At 46.9% G+C, this 20,115-nt stretch overlaps 1 protein-coding gene across 13 annotated transcripts in view; it reads right to left on the reverse strand.

Moving 5' to 3' along the window:
* Positions 1–20,115, reverse strand: part of NEK10 (NIMA related kinase 10) — an 831,700-nt gene that overhangs the window by 639,250 nt on the left and 172,335 nt on the right. For all 13 annotated transcript variants that reach the window (XM_063922254.1, XM_063922250.1, XM_063922255.1 and 10 more), the window contains 3 exons: positions 14,913–15,137; positions 4,853–4,992; positions 180–241 (listed from right to left, as the gene is read on the reverse strand). In XM_063922254.1, coding sequence (XP_063778324.1) covers positions 180–241; positions 4,853–4,992; positions 14,913–15,137 — 427 coding nt within the window. The remainder of the gene's footprint in view (positions 1–179; positions 242–4,852; positions 4,993–14,912; positions 15,138–20,115) is intronic.

Raw genomic sequence — 20,115 nt, forward strand, 5'->3', positions numbered from 1 at the left:
TTGGTTTGATGTCTTCTCAGTACAAATATGTGTTACAAAATCTTAAATACTAATGTATCTAAAATAATATAATAAATAATAATAAATATAATAAATAAATATAATAAATATAAAATAATATACTTATAATATACTTAAGAGTTACAGACATATGGTAGTATAGAGAAATGTTACTACACCTGAACTACTTGATGGGCATTGGTGTCATTGAGCACAAGTTCAGTAAGAGCTGCACAGCAGGCTAAAATGAGAAAACAGACATTCTATATACAGTAAAATGTATGTTCAGTAAAGGTGCATTATGACCATGTACAATATGTTCAGTAAAGGTGCATTCCAAGTTGATCGCTAGCTGCCATTGTTCACAGCACAGCGATCAGGCTAAAAATATGCATTTCTGCGCATGCGTATGCACCGCAATACGCACGCGCGACGTATGGGTACAAAGTCCTTTGTGGTTTGCACAGGTCCTAGCGAAGCTTTTAGTCGCACGGCACAACGCAAGAAGATTGACAGGAAGGGGGCGTTTCTGGGTGTCAACTGACCGTTTTCTGGGAGTGTTTGGGAAAATGCAGGCGTGCCAGGGAAAATGCAGGCATGGCTGGGCGAACGCTGGGCGGGTGTGTGACGTCAAAAGCCATCCCACCAACGTTAGAATCAACGCACAAAAAGAGTAAGTCCAGGGCTGGTATTGTTCATCACAAAATGTTTTTGCAGGCGCTCTGCTGCACAGGCGTTCGCACTGCTGCAAAGCAAAAATACACTCCCCGGTGGGCGGCGACAATGCGTTTGCATGGCTGCTAAAAACTGCTAGCGAGCAATCAACTCGGAATGACCCCCCATGTACATTATCTTCAGTAAAGGTGCATTATGACCATGTACATTATGTAAAGAGACAAGAAGAACAAATGACCATGACTATTTATCAATTTGGGTAGAATGCAGTGGCGTATCTATAATGGGTGCAGTGTGTGCAGTGCACACGAGTCCCTGGGTCCAGTGGGTCTATACTGCACACCCTGCACGCATTTTTTAGTACTTAATACTTACCTCTCTAGAGTCCCCCACCAACAGCAGCCAAATCCTAGGAAAATGGCGCAGCAGCCATTTCCCAGCATTTCACACAAGCGCAGTAGGAAATTCACTGGGAAAATGGTGCGGCGCCCATTTTTCCAGAGACCTGTGCATGCGCACTAGACTGGAACAGCAGAAGGGTGTTCTAGAAATCTCTGTACTGCTGGCTAGAGAGGCGGGGACCCAGACGGAAACTGCACTCCTTAAAACACGTTAAAGCTGCTGGAGAGACCATACAGGGGGAAACCAGTAACATCCACAAACATTGGGATAAGCAGGTGTAACATCGCATCCAGTGACTGCAGCACAGGACATTTGCACCACCTGCACTATCCGAGGACTGTGTGTTTACCCAAAAGCAAGTGATATACCAAACTGGTCTGTTTTAAATTGACTGTGTATTTTAAATAAATCCTTTTATAAGCTCTATTGGGTGGCAAGCCTTGTTTACAAAGCACCTGTCCATGCGGGTGGTTTTTAATACAGTCTTGCAATATTTCATTTCATATTGCCGCGATAAGAGGTAATATGAAATTCTAATTATCGGGTCAGGAGCCCGATAATTAATAAATATGCCACTAAACCACAACGAGTACACAGTATGGACAAGTTATATTAAATAACAGAATAAAATACTTGAAAGCTGTTTGTAATTAGTAACAACAAAGGGAAAAAGGTGCTGGTGTTTTCTCTAGAGATAAAGCTATTCCTTTAACTCAGCTTTGGCATGGCTGGAGGGAGATATTTATCATGTATGTGTGTGTGTGTGTATATATATATATATATATATATATATATACACACACACACACACACATATATATATATATATATATATATATATACACAGATATAGATAGATAGATAGATAGATAGATAGATAGATAGATAGATAGATAGATAGAAGCAATAGGTGTATGGCGCCACATGCGTTGAAAAAACACAATATAAAAAAATCCCTATTGACAATTAGAACACTCCCTTGTAGATATAGGGTGTCAGCTAGCCCCTAAATGCTCAGCATGGGTAACATGCTGCCAAGTAAAATATGGAGGGGGGATATAGGGGTATTAGCGACCAACGGTGTTTCTAAAAATAAATGACTCAATAAGAAGGCTACAGTAAATACAAAAAAAAATTATTTTAAAACAAAAGTATAAATGGAGAATTTTTGAGGTAAAAAGTATAACAATAAGTTTATTCTAAAAATATAGAAAATACACTAAGCGCTTAGGTGAGTGAGACTGCAATATGATCGTCAGCCGCCTCTTGTATAAGGGGATTGCCAATCCCTTAATCCACAAAAGTAACAAAAGAAAACCAAGTGGCGCTTAACAATCATAAAGTATAAAATATTTAATAGAAATGCACATTAAATACAATTCAACAACCTCCCGGGGGTGTGTAATAATTATTAAAACATCACAATAATGTTATGCAGCAATGTGATAGATCAAAGTACCTAGTATTTGGTTAGAATACAGGTTACAAACATGAAAAATAACCACTGTTAGCACAAGAGTCTCAGGATTGCTCAGAGAGCAATGTATAAACACTTGAAGGTGCAGCTGCAGAGTAATTTCCAACTATGAGACTCACAGTGGCATGTCCACAGGGTGGTACCCGTGACCCGGGTTGAAGTGGATATGTTCACCAGGTATTTAGCAATGTAGACAAATATTTAAAAAATATATATAAAAAATAGTAATAATTGAATGAAATAAAATAAATGCACCTGTTACCGCTGGGCAGGAGCTTTCGATTCCTGCTCCCTGGTGTTGTCCCGTTAGCCAGGGAGATGATGTACACCAGAGCCTCAGCGGGATGAAACAGAATTGTGTTGTATGGGAGACTTGATTCAGGCGTCCTCACCAAGACACTGCTACCAGTGGGAGCTCCGTGTCCCCTTCCACATAGATCGTTTGCCGTGTGGGAGACTTGGTTCAGGCGTCCTCACCGAGACACTGCTGCCAGTGGGAGCTCCGTGTCCTCTTCCACATGGATCGTTTGCCGATGGAGCCGGAGTGACGGGGGCCCGGCCAGAAGCACCAATGAGTAGCCCGTCTAGCGCTCGTATCACCCGTCAGTGTAGTAGCGGCTGTGACTGAGAGCCGCACGGGGTTAAGCCTGCGAGCTATGGCGCTTGTGCTGTAGCCGTCGATCTAATTTCCCGTGCACGGCTCAGATGGCAATGAAAGTACACAGCGGTACCAGTCCTAGTGAATTTTCCTGTATTCCTTAACGCGTTTCAACGCCAGCAGGGCGTCTTCCTCAAAAGGCAGGCTTTTGAGGAAGACGCCCTGCTGGCGTTGAAACGCGTTAAGGAATACAGGAAAATTCACTAGGACTGGTACCGCTGTGTACTTTCATTGCCATCTGAGCCGTGCACGGGAAATTAGATCGACGGCTACAGCACAAGCGCCATAGCCCGCAGGCTCGCAGGCTTAACCCCGTGCGGCTCTCAGTCACAGCCGCTACTACACTGACGGGTGATACGAGCGCTAGACGGGCTACTCATTGGTGCTTCTGGCCGGGCCCCCGTCACTCCGGCTCCATCGGCAAACGATCCATGTGGAAGAGGACACGGAGCTCCCACTGGCAGCAGTGTCTCGGTGAGGACGCCTGAACCAAGTCTCCCACACGGCAAACGATCTATGTGGAAGGGGACACGGAGCTCCCACTGGTAGCAGTGTCTTGGTGAGGACGCCTGAATCAAGTCTCCCATACAACACAATTCTGTTTCATCCCGCTGAGGCTCTGGTGTACATCATCTCCCTGGCTAACGGGACAACACCAGGGAGCAGGAATCGAAAGCTCCTGCCCAGCGGTAACAGGTGCATTTATTTTATTTCATTCAATTATTACTATTTTTTATATATATTTTTTAAATATTTGTCTACATTGCTAAATACCTGGTGAACATATCCACTTCAACCCGGGTCACGGGTACCACCCTGTGGACATGCCACTGTGAGTCTCATAGTTGGAAATTACTCTGCAGCTGCACCTTCAAGTGTTTATACATTGCTCTCTGAGCAATCCTGAGACTCTTGTGCTAACAGTGGTTATTTTTCATGTTTGTAACCTGTATTCTAACCAAATACTAGGTACTTTGATCTATCACATTGCTGCATAACATTATTGTGATGTTTTAATAATTATTACACACCCCCGGGAGGTTGTTGAATTGTATTTAATGTGCATTTCTATTAAATATTTTATACTTTATGATTGTTAAGCGCCACTTGGTTTTCTTTTGTTATTCTAAAAATATATAATAATTTTTAAACTAAAACACATATAGGGATCCACCAGAACATATATAAGAGAAGGTAAAGGACATAAATACTTCTAAAAAAAACCTAAAAGGACAAGACTAAAATAATAAGAGACTTCGAGCTTATCTTTAGTGTGCAGGGTAAATACTGGCTGCTTAATTTTTGCACTGTAATTTAGATTTCAGTTTGAACACACCCCACCCAAATCTAACTCTCTCTGCACATGTTACATCTGCAGTGCACATAGTTTTACCCAATTGCTTGCTTTTTTAGTTTGCGACAAACCTGAGTAAGGCCCTATATCATTATCCTAAAGTGTGACAGAGGGGGGCATTATGACCAGCCTGAGGGGATGAGAAGAATGATGACTGTGCATTGCTACATTTTCCTTTGTTTTATAAGTAATACTGCAATTTATTGCACATTATTGGGTTAACACAACAATCTGTCTATTTTTCATTACACATACAAAATGCAGTATATATGATAAATGAAATGACCTGCTTGGAGTGAGAGGGTATTTTCTTGTATTTCTCTAGGGCTCAAATCTTCAGATAAATAAAGATGCCGGATGCGGCCTGCAGCATTTGCACTTGACAAGCTCCCGATGGAAGAACGATCAGAAACCAGATACTGTTCCCTGGAAGAATGTAAAAGTGATATATTACAAATGGTGTGATGTTAAACAAGAGATATCACTGACATGTTGTTATAAATAATGGCAAAAGATGTTGCATTGTTACAAAAGTACTGAATTTACCCAAACAGAACTTTACAATGTTCTTGTATTATAGCATGTGAGAAAATAAAGTTGTTGTATTTCTCCATGATTCAAATTATAGTATCTAAATGGATCAGACAAACATTTAAATTAATGATGTATTGTATATTTAGTCAACACAAAATTAAGAATATATACAATCAGGGGCATCATAACGGGTGTGCGGGCCGAACTCAAGTGTCACCCTTCCGGGGGCAGCGACTATCTAATCGCAAACCTCTGCAAAGTCACAGAGGAGTGATCAGGTGCTCTGAATTAGGCCCTAAGTGCATAATTGCCCGAGTGCATACTTTTAGATTCATGAGGGCATATACAGTGATACATATGAATACTATTTAATGTTTACGTATGACTGCAGGTACTCTGAGAGTGAGAGTATTGCTGTAGATACACTGGGGAATATTTACTAAAGTCCCTATTTTGACCGAGTTGGTGTTTTTTCTTCAAAGTGTCATCTCGGGAATTTACTAAACACAAATCTCGGCAGTGATAAGGGCATTCGTATTTTTTTTGAAGGCAAAGAAAAAAAATACGAATGAATAGACCATCGGTCAAACACACCTGTTATTTTATACAACTCGGTAATTTACTAAGAATTCAAATTCACAATCACTGCCGGCAATAGCCAAACACTGCCGTGAAAAAGTACAAATCGTAAAAAAAAGCAGTTTTCAAATAGACCTGCTTTTTTTACCGTGTTTTGATAGGCATGCACGGATCAGTGAGATCCATTCATGTTTATCAGTGGGAAGGGGTGGAAAAGAGTTAAAAAATGAGTTTTATGGTAAGAACTTACCCTTGTTAAAACTCTTTCTGCGAGGTACACTGGGCTCCACAAGTCTGGACAATGGGGTGTAGAGTAGGATCTTGATCCGAGGCACCAACAGGCTCAAAGCTTTGACTGTTCCCAGAATGCACAGCGCCGCCTCCTCTATAACCCCGCCTCCCAGCACAGGAGCTCAGTTTAGTTAACCAGCCCAATGCAGTAGCAGGAAAAGAGATGACAACGGTAAGTAGCCACATACACCACACTCTCACGATAAGAGAAGTGTCAGCGGCTAATGCCATATCAACCCAAAGAAGCTAAGTGCGTCAGGCTGGGCGCCTTGTGGAGCCCAGTGTACCTCGCAGAAAGAGTTTTAACAAGGGTAAGTTCTTACCATAAAACTCGTTTTCTACTGCGGGGTACACTGGGCTCCACAAGTCTGGACAATGGGGATGTCCTAAAGCAGTTCCTTATGGGAGGGGACGCACTGTGGTGGGCACAAGAACCCGGCGTCCAAAGGAAGCATCCTGGGAAGCGGCAGTATCGAACGCATAGAACCTAAAGAACGTGTTCCCGGAGGACCACGTAGCCGCCTTGCACAATTGGTCAAAGGTCGCACAACGTTGGGCCGCCCAAGAAGGTCCAACAGCCCGAATAGAATAGGCCGTAATGTGAACAGGAGCTGACAGACCAGCCTTCACATAAGCATGCACAATCACCATTCTAATCCACCTGGCCAGGGTCTGCTTGTGAGCAGGCCAGCCACGTTTGTGAAATCCAAACAAAACAAAGAGAGAATCAGACTTTCGAATAGAAGCAGTTCTCTTCACATAGGTACGAAGAGCCCGTACCACATCCAAAGACCGCTCTCTGGGAGACAAATCAGGAGAGACAAAAGCTGGAACCACAATCTCCTGATTAAGGTGGAACGAAGAAACCACCTTAGGTAAATATCCGGGACGAGTCCTAAGACCGCCCGGTCACGGTGAAAAATCAGATATGGGGAACTACAAGACAAGGCACCCAAATCCGACACTCACCTAGCAAAGGCAATAGCCAGCAAGAACACCACCTTAAGGGAAAGCCACTTAAGGTCAGCTTGAACCAAGAGGTTCAAATGGAGGCTCCTGCAATGCCTCCAAAACCACCGACAAGTCCAAAGGAGCCACAGGCGGGACATAGGGAGGTTGGATACGCAACACACCCTGAGTGAAAGTATGAACATCAGGTAAAGTCGCAATTTTTCCCTGAAACCACACCGACAAGGCAATGTTCAATGAACCTTGAGGGAGGCCAGACGCAGGCCTAAACCTAGGCCCTGCTGTAGAAAAGCCAAAAGTTTGGCTGAACTAAACTTGGAAGCGTCATAATGGTTAGATGCGCACCAAACAAAGTAGGAATGCCAGACCCGATGGTAAATACGAGCAGAGGCCGGTTTCTGGGCCCGCAACATAGTTTTAATGACCTCTTCAGAAAAACAATTAGCTTCAAGAGCCACGCCGTCAAAGACAGCCGGGCTAGGTCCTGGTAGACACAGGGGCCCTGAACGAGGAGGTCTGGGCGTTGTGGAAGTAGAAGTGGACACTCTGACGATAGGCCTTGCAGGTCTGAGAACCAGTGCCGTCTGGGCCACGCCGGAGTTATGAGAAGCAGATTTCCTTTTTCTTGCTTGAACTTCCGAATTAGGGCAGGAGTGACACCAGAGGGAACACGTACGGCAGTGGAAACCTCCACGGCACCGCCAGCACATCCACGAATGCTGCTTGAGGATCCCTTGTCCTTGCTCCGAAGACCGGAACCTTGTGATTGTGTCGAGACGCCATCAGATCCACATCTGGAAGACCTCACCTTTCCACGAGGAGTTGAAACACTTCTGGATGGAGGCCCCACTCGCCGGCATGCACGTCCTGACGACTGAGAAAGTCCGCTTCCCAATTCAGGACTCCCGGAATGAATATTGCCGATATTGTCGGTAGATGGCGTTCCGCCCAACGTAGAATCCGTGAGGCATCCTTCATTGCCAAACGGCTTCGAGTGCCGCCTTGATGATTTATGTAAGCCACTGTGGTGGCGTTGTCCGACTGTACTTGAACAGGACGGTTCTGAATCAAATGCTTGGCTAGGTTCAATGCATTGAAGACCGCCCGCAATTCCAGAATGTTGATCTAGAGGAGAGATTCCTCCTTGGTCCACCGACCCTGCAAGGAGTGCTGCTCCAGCACCGCGCCCCAACCTCTTAGACTGGCATCTGTCGTCAACAGGACCCAGTTGGATATCCAGAAGGGTCGGCCTCTGCACAATTGTCGGTCCAGGAGCCACCAGAGCAGTGACAGACGGACCTCCGGAGTCAAAGAGATCATGTGAGACCTGATCCGGTGAGGCAGGCCGTCCCACTTGGCTAGAATCAGCTTCTGGAGGGTGCGAGAATGGAATTGAGCATACTCCACCATGTCGAATGCTGACACCATGAGGCCCAGCACCTGCATTGCCGAATGTATCGACACTTGCGGATGAGAATGGAAGCAACGAATCCTGTCCTGAAGTTTCAGGACTTTCTCCTGAGACAAGAACAACCTCTGGTTGTGAGTGTCCAACAGTGCTCCCAGATGAACCATGCTCTGAGCAGGGACCAGGGAGGATTTCTTCCAGTTGATGAGCCACCCGTGCGCTTGTAGAAACCGGACCGTCATATGACGCAGGAGAAGATCTGGGGAATTTGCCAGGATTAAGAAGTCGTCCAGATACGGCAGTATCCTGACCCCTTGACGACGGAGTACCACCGTCATCACCGCCATAACTTTGGTGAAGACTCGCGGAACCGTTGTTAAACCAAAAGGTTATGCCCGAAACTGGTAATGGTGGTTGCCAATAGCGAACCTCAGGTATTGTTGATGTGACACTGCTATAGGAATATGCAGGTAAGCATCCTGTATGTCCAGGGAGACCATGTAGTCCCCAGGTTCCAAGGCCAGAACTATAGAGCGAAGGGTTTCCATACGGAACTTGGAAACCTTCACAAATTTGTTCAGTGCCTTGAGGTTGAGAATGGGCCGGGAGGACCCATTCGGTTTCGGGACTAGAAACAGCCCCCGGCCCCTCTGAGCAAGAGGCACCTGTGCTACGACTCCTGTATCCAGGAGGGTCTGTACCACCGAATGCAGAGTGTTTGCCTTTGTCTGGTCCGACGGGACGTCTGTCTGGCAAAATCGATGAGGGGGTCGGTTTTTGAAGGCTATGGTGTAACCTCGAGTGACGACTTCCCGTACCCAGTCATCTGAAGTGGTCTTCAACCATTCCTGGGTATACCCTAGAAGCCGACCCCCCCACCATGGGATCGCCCAGGGGGAGGCCCGCCCGTCATGTGGCAGGCTTATCGGTCTTGGCTGCTGGCTGACCCAGGCTCTTTTGGGCTTCGGCTTACCAGGTTTGGAAGTGCGGAACTGCTTATGGTACGCCTGACCTTTTGCTTTACCTGAAGTACGAAAGGACGTGCCTTTGGCCTTCGACACAGAAGGAGCTGTATTAGGCAGACAGGCAGTTTTGGCAGTAGCCAAGTCAGCCACTATCTTATTTAAGTCCTCCCCAAACAGAATATCCCCCTTGAAAGGGAGTACCTCCAGGGTTTTTCTATAGTCCAGATCCACAGACCAGAATCTCAGCCACAATATCTTGCGAGCCAGGACTGACGTAGTAGAGGCCTTGGCTGCTCGGATACCGGCATCAGAAGCCGCCTCTTTAATAAAGCGAGAAGCTGTGACAATATATGACAAGCATTGTCTAGCATGGTCAGAGGAGATTTCAGCCTCTAACTCCAAGGCCCATGCTTCAATAGCCTCTGCCGCCCATGTAGCTGCAATAGTGGGCCTTTGTGCAGCCCCCGTGAGGGTGTAAATCGCTTTTAGACAACCCTCGACACGTTTATCCATAGGCTCTTTTAGAGACGTGACGGTAGTGACAGGTAGAGCTGAGGAAACCACCATCCTAGCCACATGTGAGTCTACTGGAGGAGGCGTATTCCAATTCTTAGACAGCTCTGGCGCGAGGGGATAGCGAGCCAGCATCTTCTTTTGAGGCACAAACTTCGTACCCGAGCTTTGCCAGGGTTCCTGACGTATATCCACCAGGTGGTCAGAGTGAGGTAAAACTTGTTTAATCACCTTCTGACGCTTGAACCTATCTGGTTTATTAGGAGGAACGGATGGCTCGGGATCATCCGTAATCTGCAGAATTAACTTAGTAGCCTCCAAAAGATCAGGAACATCCACATGTGAAAAAACCTCCCCATCAGCCGTATCTGAGTCAGAACCTGTGGGGTCAGTGTATGTGCCGTCTTCATCAGAAGAGGTGTCAGTGACAGCAGTGGATTGTGAGGAGACGAGCGCTCGCTTAGAGGACATTTTGGACTTAGGCGAGCGTTGGTCAGACTTTTTAGTAGTCAGGGACGTTCAACTTCTTTAAATGAGCAGATAAATCGTCCGCCCACGGCGGGTTAGCTGCAGGGACCACATACGGTTGTACCGGCATTGGGGGTCCCATAGGGGGTGTTAGTTTATGAACTAGCGTATGCAGAAGCGTGGAAAAAGGCGGCCCACGGAGGGTCAGTATGTGCCTCCGTTGCCACAGTCCCACTGAGGGGCAAGGAGCCCCCAGAACCAGAGCCCACAGCTGCTATATTCTCCCCATATGTGCCTGTGGCTTCAGCAACACCAACAGTGTTTTCCGCCCCAGAACCGTTACCCTCAGAAGCAGACATGATATAACTTGCAGTATGAGGTAACACAGTACAATTATTAGCAGCACTATATCTCTAAACCCAAACCCCTGCGCAGTGTAGTCAGCACCAGCAGAGATAAAGGAGATATGGTGACTAAATCACAGAGAAAAATACGTAATACAGTATATCTTTGTGAAAATCCTATAATAGATAACACCTGACACACCAAGCCCCCTCAGGTTATAGAATATAGGGATAGCAAGTTGAGTGAAAGACACGAGATGGACACCACTCAGCTATCAATGCACACACAAATAGTCAGTTTGTACAATGCAGAGGTTATTACAGACAATAATACTGCACTGGACTAGCTTACACAGCTATATAGTCAATAGATATAACACTACACAGTAAGAAACTGGATGTATATCACAGGGTAATTGTACTATAAACCCCTGACTAAACGCACTCTTTCTTAACTAACACTGACTAAAAAGGCAGGTAGAATACTTAAGTGTCATGTAAAGGCACAGCGCTGACAACCAGGCGGCTTTACATAGGAGGATTTGCCCAAGCAGTCCCAGGAACAGTGAGCTGAGGAGTAATGGCGCCGCAGACACTGACAGGGAGTGAGGAAAGACAGAGATGCAGCTCCAGGGCGGGAACACTTGCTGGAAATGGCGCGCTGGGGGAGGGGCTTCAGGTCTAAGCCTTATCCCCCTTGCTGGCAAAACCACCGGGTACTGTGGGCGATATTAAAATCGGTTTTAAGAGAAAACCTGACCTGTGCCCATGCCCTGGTGATCTAGTGGGATCGCCTGTATCCACAGTGTCAACCGCCAGTGCGCACGGCCCGCCTCCCACTGACCGCGCCGGATCGCGATAAAGCACGGGACCCACTTACCACCTCCCGAAGCGCGGCCACGCGATCCTGGAGAGCCCCAGCCGTGTGTGCCTAACGTGAAGTAAACCGGAGCCTCCGCTGTAGGTACCCAGCAACCAGGGCTCGGAAGTGTACAGCGCCGCTGGGGAGAGTTGGAGCTGCAGCAGAGAATATCAGAAGACATTTACCCCTGCTGCTGCCCTTGAAGTCTTCACTTTTTACCTCATAAAAAGCTTTTCTTAGGGCTGCTTGGAGCAGCCCCTCTGTTTAGTGCCTGCTTACTGCAGCACCAACTGACAAACTGAGCTCCTGTGCTGGGAGGCGGGGTTATAGAGGAGGCGGCGCTGTGCATTATGGGAACAGTCAAAGCTTTGAGCCTGTCGGTGCCTCGGATCAAGATCCTACTCTACACCCCATTGTCCAGACTTGTGGAGCCCAGTGTACCCCGCAGCAGAAATCAGAAAAAAAATGCGTGGGGTCCCCCCTCCTAAGCATAACCAGCCTCGGGCTCTTTGAGCCGGTCCTGGTTGTAAAAATACAGGGGGGAAATTGACAGGGGTTCCCCTATATTTAAACAACCAGCACCGGGCTCTGCGCCTGGTCCTGGTGCAAAAACTACGGGGGACAAAAAAAGTAGGGGTCCCCCGTATTTTTAACACCAGCACCGGCCTCCACTAGTCAGAGAGATAATGCCACAGCCGGGGGACACTTTTATATTGGTCCCTGCGGCCCTGGCATTAAATCACCAACTAGTCACCCCTGACCGGGGTACCCTGGAGGAGTGGGGACCCCTTAAATCAAGGGTTCCCCCCCTCCAGCCACCCAAGGACCAGGGGTGAAGTCCGAGGCTGTCCCCCCCATCCAAGGGCGGTGGATGGGAGGCTGATAGCCTTTTGTGTAAAAAAAGAATATTGTTATTTGTAGCAGAACTACAAGTCCCAGCAAGCCTCCCCCGCAAGCTGGTACTTGGAGAACCACAAGTACCAGCATGCGGGGAGAAACGGGCCCGCTGGTACCTGTAGTTCTACTACAAAAAAATACCCAAATAAAAACAGAACACACACACCTTGAAAGTAAAAGTTTATTAAACATACATACTTTTACTTTCAAGGTGTGTGTGTTCTGTTTTTATTTGGGTATTTTTTTGTAGTAGAACTACAGGTACCAGCGGGCCCGTTTCTCCCCGCATGTTGGTACTTGTGGTTCTCCAAGTACCAGCTTGCGGGGGAGGCTTGCTGGGACTTGTAGTTCTGCTACAAATAACAATATTCTTTTTTTACACAAAAGGCTATCAGCCTCCCATCCACCGCCCTTGGATGGGGGGGGACAGCCTCTGTCCTCTTCTCCAGTAGAATCCAGGGGTACCTGTAAATAAAATTATACTTACAAAAAATCCAGGGTAGATCGGTCCTCTTCTTGAAAGTTATAATCCAGGGACTTGGTAAAATGAAAAAACGAAAAATCCGGACCACGCACTGAAAGGGGTCCCATGTTTACACATGGAACCCATTTCCCCGTCTGGCGGGACCCCCAGTGACTCCTGTCCTGGGAACTTTGCGGTCTGCGGTAGACCACGAGGTTAAGTGGGGCCAAACACAAGAGTGACCCCACTTAACCTTGCGGTCTACCGCAGACTGCAAAGTTCCAACCATTGGATACAATGGAACGGCTCTGCGCTACATTGTATCTACAGTGCGCAGCCTGACTGACAGTTCAGGCGCGCACAGCCAACCAGGAGAGTGCCATGATGTGGCGCTCCCTGATTGGCTGAAGGGACCCTCTTTGACAGGAGTCACGGGGGGTCCCGCCAGACGGGGAAAGGGGTTCCATGTCCCTTTCAGTGCGTGGTCCGGGTTTTTCGTTTTTTTTATTTTACCAAGTCCCTGGATTATAACTTTTAAGAAGAGGACCGATCTACCCCGGATTTTTTATAAGTATAATTTTATTTACAGCTACCGCTGGATTCTACTGGAGAAGAGGACTGAGTGCTTCGTGTCAACATAGGTAAGTATGTATGTATGTATGTATGTAAGTGTGCATGTATGTTTAATAAACTTTTACTTTCAAGGTGTGTGTGTTCTGTTTTTATTTGCATATTTTTTTTGTAGTAGAACTACAGGTACCAGCGGGCCCGTTTTTCCCCCTGCATGCTGGTACTTGTGTTTCTCCAAGTACCAGCTTGCGGGGGAGGCTTGCTTGGGACTTGTAGTTCTGCTACAAAAAAACAATATTCTTTTTTACACAAAAGGCTATCAGCCTCCCATCCACCGCCCTTGGATGGGGGGGACAGCCTCGGGCTTCACTCCTGGTCCTTGGGTGGCTGGAGGAGGCGACCCCTTGATTTAAGGGGTCCCCACTCCTCCAGGGTACCCCGGCCAGGGGTGACTAGTTGGTGATTTAATGCCAGGGCCGCAGGGACAAATATAAAAGTTTCCCCCGGCTGTGGCATTATCTCTCTGACTAGTGGAGCCCGGTGCTGGTGTAAAAAATATGGGGCCCCCTACATCTTTTGTCCCCCGTATTTTTTGCACCAGGACCAGGCGCAGAGCCCGGTGCTGGTTGTTAAAATATGGGGGAACCCCTGTCAATTTTTTCCCCGTATTTTTACAACCAGGACCGGTTCAAAGAGCCCGAGGCTGGTTATGCTTAGGAGGGGGGACCCCGCGCATTTTTTGGGGGGGATTTTTAACACTTTCCACACTTCTTTTAAGGTACACAATGAAGCCCTGCACGGATCACACTGATCCGGCCGGGATTCATTGTGTTAAGTCCGGCAGTGTTTTACTAATCACTCACGTAAAACACTGCCAGACATTACGAATGACATATCGGAAAACACGACAATGCAGAATACGACAGAGTACATAGACATAGTAAATGAGGCGTAAAAAAAAACAAAAAGTTGCACATTCACACATTCAATGTCATTCGTGTTTAATCTCCCTCCAAATCCCGACAATTACGAATCTTAGTAAGTATACCCCACTGTATGATTTTATTTGTAATGTTTATTATCTTACATGTTTTTATGCTCCAGTAAAACTTGTCATTTATTACAACTGAGCCTTTGTGTTTCCCTACTAGATAGCAGACGTGCATTTAGATAAACCATATACATTTTACATATAATTAATATGTAAAATATAGATTTTGGGGTTATAGAGTCACCTAGCACAGTAGATTTCTGTTGTCTATTCTAGGATGTTTTTTGGAAGCATGGCATCACTTTTTTTTAACTAGCTGAAGGTGACTTTATTACATAGCATGATACTGTATGTAGCAGATTGCTATTCACGGTCTGAGCACCAGGAATTTATATAGTGGCTTTTCTATACTATATATTGTTTTGGGTCTTTATTAGTAAAGTAAAACCACCACGTTAATATACAATGCAGTGATCATGAACATCAGCATACCCCTTTAAAATATGGAGTAATTGTTTGATTCCTCCCCATGTACGAATTTCCACACTCATTTCTGGATCTTCACAAATCTGAACCAATATCCAGACAACGCTCCATAACAGCTTTAGGTGGTCAGAGTGAAGCAAGCTAAGCAAAGTGGGAACACCATCGTAAATCTTCACTTGTTCTTTAACATCAGACTCTGAACAGAGAAGACGTAGAAGTTCCGCTGATAGCCTGGAGATGACACAAACATATTCATCATTTCATGATTTCAGTAACTTTTTCCAAAGTCTTCAAAGTAATCGTATTGTTACACTGACTGTAAGTTTTAAGGGCCCACTTATGCGACATGTCCGACCGACATGTCGCAGGCGATCACCCCGGCAGCCTCCCGGGCGGCAGGATCGCCCAAGATACATTGTATGCTGTCCTTTTGCATACAAGTATCTTGGGCGATCCCAGCCATGCCTGCGGGGTCGGACATTATCGCTAGTGCAGCACGTTCAATCTGGAGGATCCGATCCGATGCTCACCGGAACGCGCATCGGATCGGAAAAACCTCCAAAATGCCCGATTTCACACGATATATCGGGCTGAATGCTCGAAATCGGATGAAATCGGGCATTATCGTTCTAGTGTATGGGGCCCTTTATTGCTGTTTCCATTAAGGTGTAAAGTGAAATCAATAGACAATGATATAAAAATAAGAATTTACTTACCGATAATTCTATTTCTCATAGTCCGTAGTGGATGCTGGGGACTCCGTAAGGACCATGGGGAATAGCGGCTCCGCAGGAGACTGGGCACATCTAAAAGAAAGCTTTAGGACTAACTGGTGTGCACTGGCTCCTCCCCCTATGACCCTCCTCCAAGCCTCAGTTAGGATACTGTGCCCGGACGAGCGTACACAATAAGGAAGGATTTTGAATCCCGGGTAAGACTCATACCAGCCACACCAATCACACCGTATAACCTGTGATCTGAACCCAGTTAACAGTATGATAACAGAGGAGCCTCTGAAAGATGGCTCACAACAATAATAACCCGATTTTTGTAACAATAACTATGTACAAGTATTGCAGACAATCCGCACTTGGGATGGGCGCCCAGCATCCACTACGGACTATGAGAAATAGAATTATCGGTAAGTAAATTCTTATTTTCTCTAACGTCCTAAGTGGATGCTGGGGACTCCGTAAGGACCATGGGGATTATACCAAAGCTCCCAAACGGGCGGGAGAGTGCGGATGACTCTGCAGCACCAAATGAGAGAACTCCAGATCCTCCTCAGCCAGGATATTAATTTTGTAGAATTTTACAAACATATTTGCTCCTGACCAAGTAGCTGCTCGGCAAAGTTGTAAAGCCGAGACCCCTCGGGCAGCCGCCCAAGATGAGCCCACCTTCCTTGTGGAGTGGGCATTTACAGATTTTTGGTTGTGGCAGGCCTGCCACAGAATGTGCAAGCTGAATTGTACTACAAATCCAATGAGCAATAGTCTGCTTAGAAGCAGGAGCACCCAGCTTGTTGGGTGCACACAGGATAAACAGCGAGTCAGATTTCCTGACTCCAGCCGTCCTGGAAACATATATTTTCAGGGCACTGACAACGTCTAGCAACTTGGAGGCCTCCAAGTCCCTAGTAGCCGCAGGCACCACCAATAGGTTGGTTCAGGTGAGACGCTGAAACCACCTTGGGGAGAAACTGAGGACGAGTCCTCAATTCCGCCCTGTCCGAATGGAAAATCAGATAACGGCTTTTTCAGGATAAAGCCGCCAATTCTGACACGCGCCTGGCCCAGGCCAGGGCCAACAGCATGACCACTTTCCATGTGAGATATTTTAACTCCACAGATTTAAGTGTTTCAAACCAATGTGACTTTTGGAACCCAAAACTACATTGAGATCCCAAAGTGCCACTGGAGGCACAAAAGGAGGCTGTATATGCAGTACCCCTTTTACAAACGTCTGAACTTCAGGGACTGAAGCTAGTTCTTTTTGGAAGAAAATTGACAGGGCCGCAAATTTGAACCTTAATGGACCCCAATTTCAGGCCCATAGACACTCCTGTTTGCAGGAAATGTAGGAATCGACCCAGTTGAATTTCCTCCGTCGGGCCTTACTGGCCTCGCACCACGCAACATATTTTCGCCAATTGCGGTGATAATGTTTTTTGCGGTTACATCCTTCCTGGCTTTGATCAGGATAGGGATGACTTCATCCGGAAAGCCTTTTTTCCTTCAGGATCCGGCGTTCAACCGCCATGCCGTCAAACGCAGCCGCGGTAAGTCTTGGAACAGACAGGGTCCTTGCTGGAGCAGGTCCCTTCTTAGAGGTAGAGGCCACGGATCCTCCGTGAGCATCTCTTGAAGTTCCGGTTACCAAGTCCTTCTTGGCCAATCCGGAGCCACGAATATAGTGCTTTCTCCTCTCCATCTTATCAATCTCAGTACCTTGGGTATGAGAGGCAGAGGAGGGAACACATACACTGACTGGTACACCCACGGTGTTACCAGAGCGTCTACAACTATTGCCTGAGGGTCTCTTGACCTGGCGCAATACCTGTCGAGTTTTTTAATCATGTGGACGACTTCTGGGTGAAGTCCCCACTCTCCCGGGTGGAGGTCGTGCTGAGGAAGTCTGCTTCCCAGTTGTCCACTCCCGGAATGAATACTGTTGACAGTGCTATCACATGATTTTCCGCCCAGCGAAGAATCCCTGCAGCTTCTGCCATTGCCCTCCTGCTTCTTGTGCCACCCTGTCTGTTTACGTGGGTGACTGCCATGATGTTGTCCGACTGGATCAACACCGGCTGACCTTGAAGCAGAGGTCTTGCTAAGCTTAGAGCATTGTAAATGGCCCTTAGCTTCAGGATATTTATGTGAAGTGATGTATCCAGGCTTGACCCTAAGCCCTGGATATTCCTTCCCTGTGTGACTGCTCCCCAGCCTCGCAGGCTGGCATCCGTGGTCACCAGGACCCAGTCCTGAATGCCGAATCTGCGGCCCTCTAGAAGATGAGCACTCTGCAACCACCACATGATGGATACCCTTGTCCTTGGTGACAGGGTTATCCGCTGATGCATCTGAAAATGCGACCCGGACCATTTGTCCAGTAGGTTCCACTGGAAAGTTCTTGCGTGGAATCTAACGAATGGGATTGCTTAGTAGGAAGCCACCATTTTTACCCAGAACCCTTGTGCATTGATGCACTGAGACTTGGTTCGGTTTTAGGAGGTTCCTGACTAGCTCGGATAACTCCCTGGTTTTCTCTTCCGGGAGAAACACCTTTTTTCTGGACTGTGTCCAGGAACATCCCTAGGAAACAGAAGAAAAGTCGTCGGAACCAGCTGCGATTTTGGAATATTGAGAATCCAATCGTGCTGCCGCAACACTACCTGAGATAGTGCTACACCGACTTCCAACTGTTCCCTGGATCTTACCCTTATCAGGGAATCGTCCAAGTAAGGGATAACTAAAATTCCCTTCCTTCGAAGGGATATCATTTCGGCCATTACCTTGGTAAAGACCCGGGGTGCCGTGGACCATCCCTACGGCAGCGTCTGAACTGATAGTGACAGTTCTGTACCATAACCTGAGGTACCCTTGGTGAGAAGGGTAAACTTTGACATGAAGGTAAGCATCCTTGATGTCCCAAGACATCATGTAGTCCCCTTCTTCTAGATTCGCAATCACTGCTCTGAGTGACTGAATCTTGAATTTGAACCTCTGTATGTAAGTGTTCAAAGATTTTAGAATTTAGATTTAGAATCGGTTTCACCGGGCCGTCTGGCTTCGGTACCACAATAGTGTGGAATAATACCCCGTTCCCTGTTGCAGGAGGGGTACCTTGATTATCACCTGCTGGGTGAATGGCTTCCAAAACTGCCTCCCTGTCAGAGGGAGACGTCGGTAAAGCCGACTTTTGGAAACGGCGAGGGGGAGACGTCTCGAATTTCAATATGTACCCTTGAGATATTAGCTGAAGGATCCAGGGGTCTACTTGCGAGTGAGCCCACTGCGCACTGAAATTCATTGAGAACGGGCCCCCACCGTGCCTGAGTTTGTAAGGCCCTAGCGTCATACTGAGGGCTTTTGCAGAGGCGGGAAAGGATTTCTGTTCCTGGGAACTGGGTAATCTCTTCAGCCTTTTTCCTCTCCCTCTGTCACGAGCAGAAAAGAGGAACCTTTTGTCCGCTTGCCAACAAAGGACTGCGCCTGATAATACGGCGTCTTATTTTGAGAGGGCGACCTGGGGTACAAACGTGGATTTCCCAGTTGTTGCCGTGGCCACCAGGTCTAAAAGACCGACCCCAAATGTCCCCTTTTAAAGGCAATACTTCCAAATGCCGTTTGGAATCCGCATCACCTGACCATTTTACTGGCAGAATTGGACAACGCACTTATACTTGATGCCAGTCGGCAAATATTCCGCTGTGCATCATGCATATATAGAAATGCATCTTTTAAATGCTCTATAGGCAATAATATACTATCCTTATCTAGGATATCAATATTTCCAGTCAGGGAATCCGACCATGCCAACCCAGCACTGCACCTCCAGGCTGAGGCGATTGCTGGTCGCAGTATAACACCAGTATGTGTGTGAATACATTTTTGGATACCCTCCTGCTTTCTATCAGCAGGATCCTTAAGGGCAGCCATCTCATGAGAAGGTAGAGCCCTTGTTCTTACAAGCGTGTGAGCGCCTTATCCCCCCTAGGGGGTGTTTCCCAACGCACCCTAACCTCTGGCGGGAAAGGGTATACAGCCAATACTTTTTAAGAAATTATCAATTGTTATCGGGGGGAAACCCACGTATCATCACACACCTCATTTTATTTTTCAGATTCAGGAAAACTACAGGTAGTTTTTACCTCACCGAACATAATACCCCTTTTTGGTGGTACTCGTATTATCAGAAATGTATAAAACATTTTCCATTGTCTCAATCATGTAACGTGTGGCCCTACTGGAAATCACGGTTGTCTCTTCACCGTCGACACAGGAGTCAGTATCCGTGTCGGCGTCTGTATCTGCCATCTGAGGTAACGGGCGCTTTAGAGCCCCTGACGGCCTATGAGACGTCTGGACAGGCACAAGCTGAGTAGCCGGCTGTCTCATGTCAACCACTGTTTTTTTATACAGAGCTGACACTGTCACGTAATTTTCAACAGTACATCCACTCAGGTGTCGACCCCCTAGGTGGTGAC

The sequence above is a fragment of the Pseudophryne corroboree genome, chromosome 5, assembly GCF_028390025.1.
Source record: "Pseudophryne corroboree isolate aPseCor3 chromosome 5, aPseCor3.hap2, whole genome shotgun sequence".
Classification (NCBI taxonomy): Eukaryota; Metazoa; Chordata; class Amphibia; order Anura; family Myobatrachidae; genus Pseudophryne; species Pseudophryne corroboree.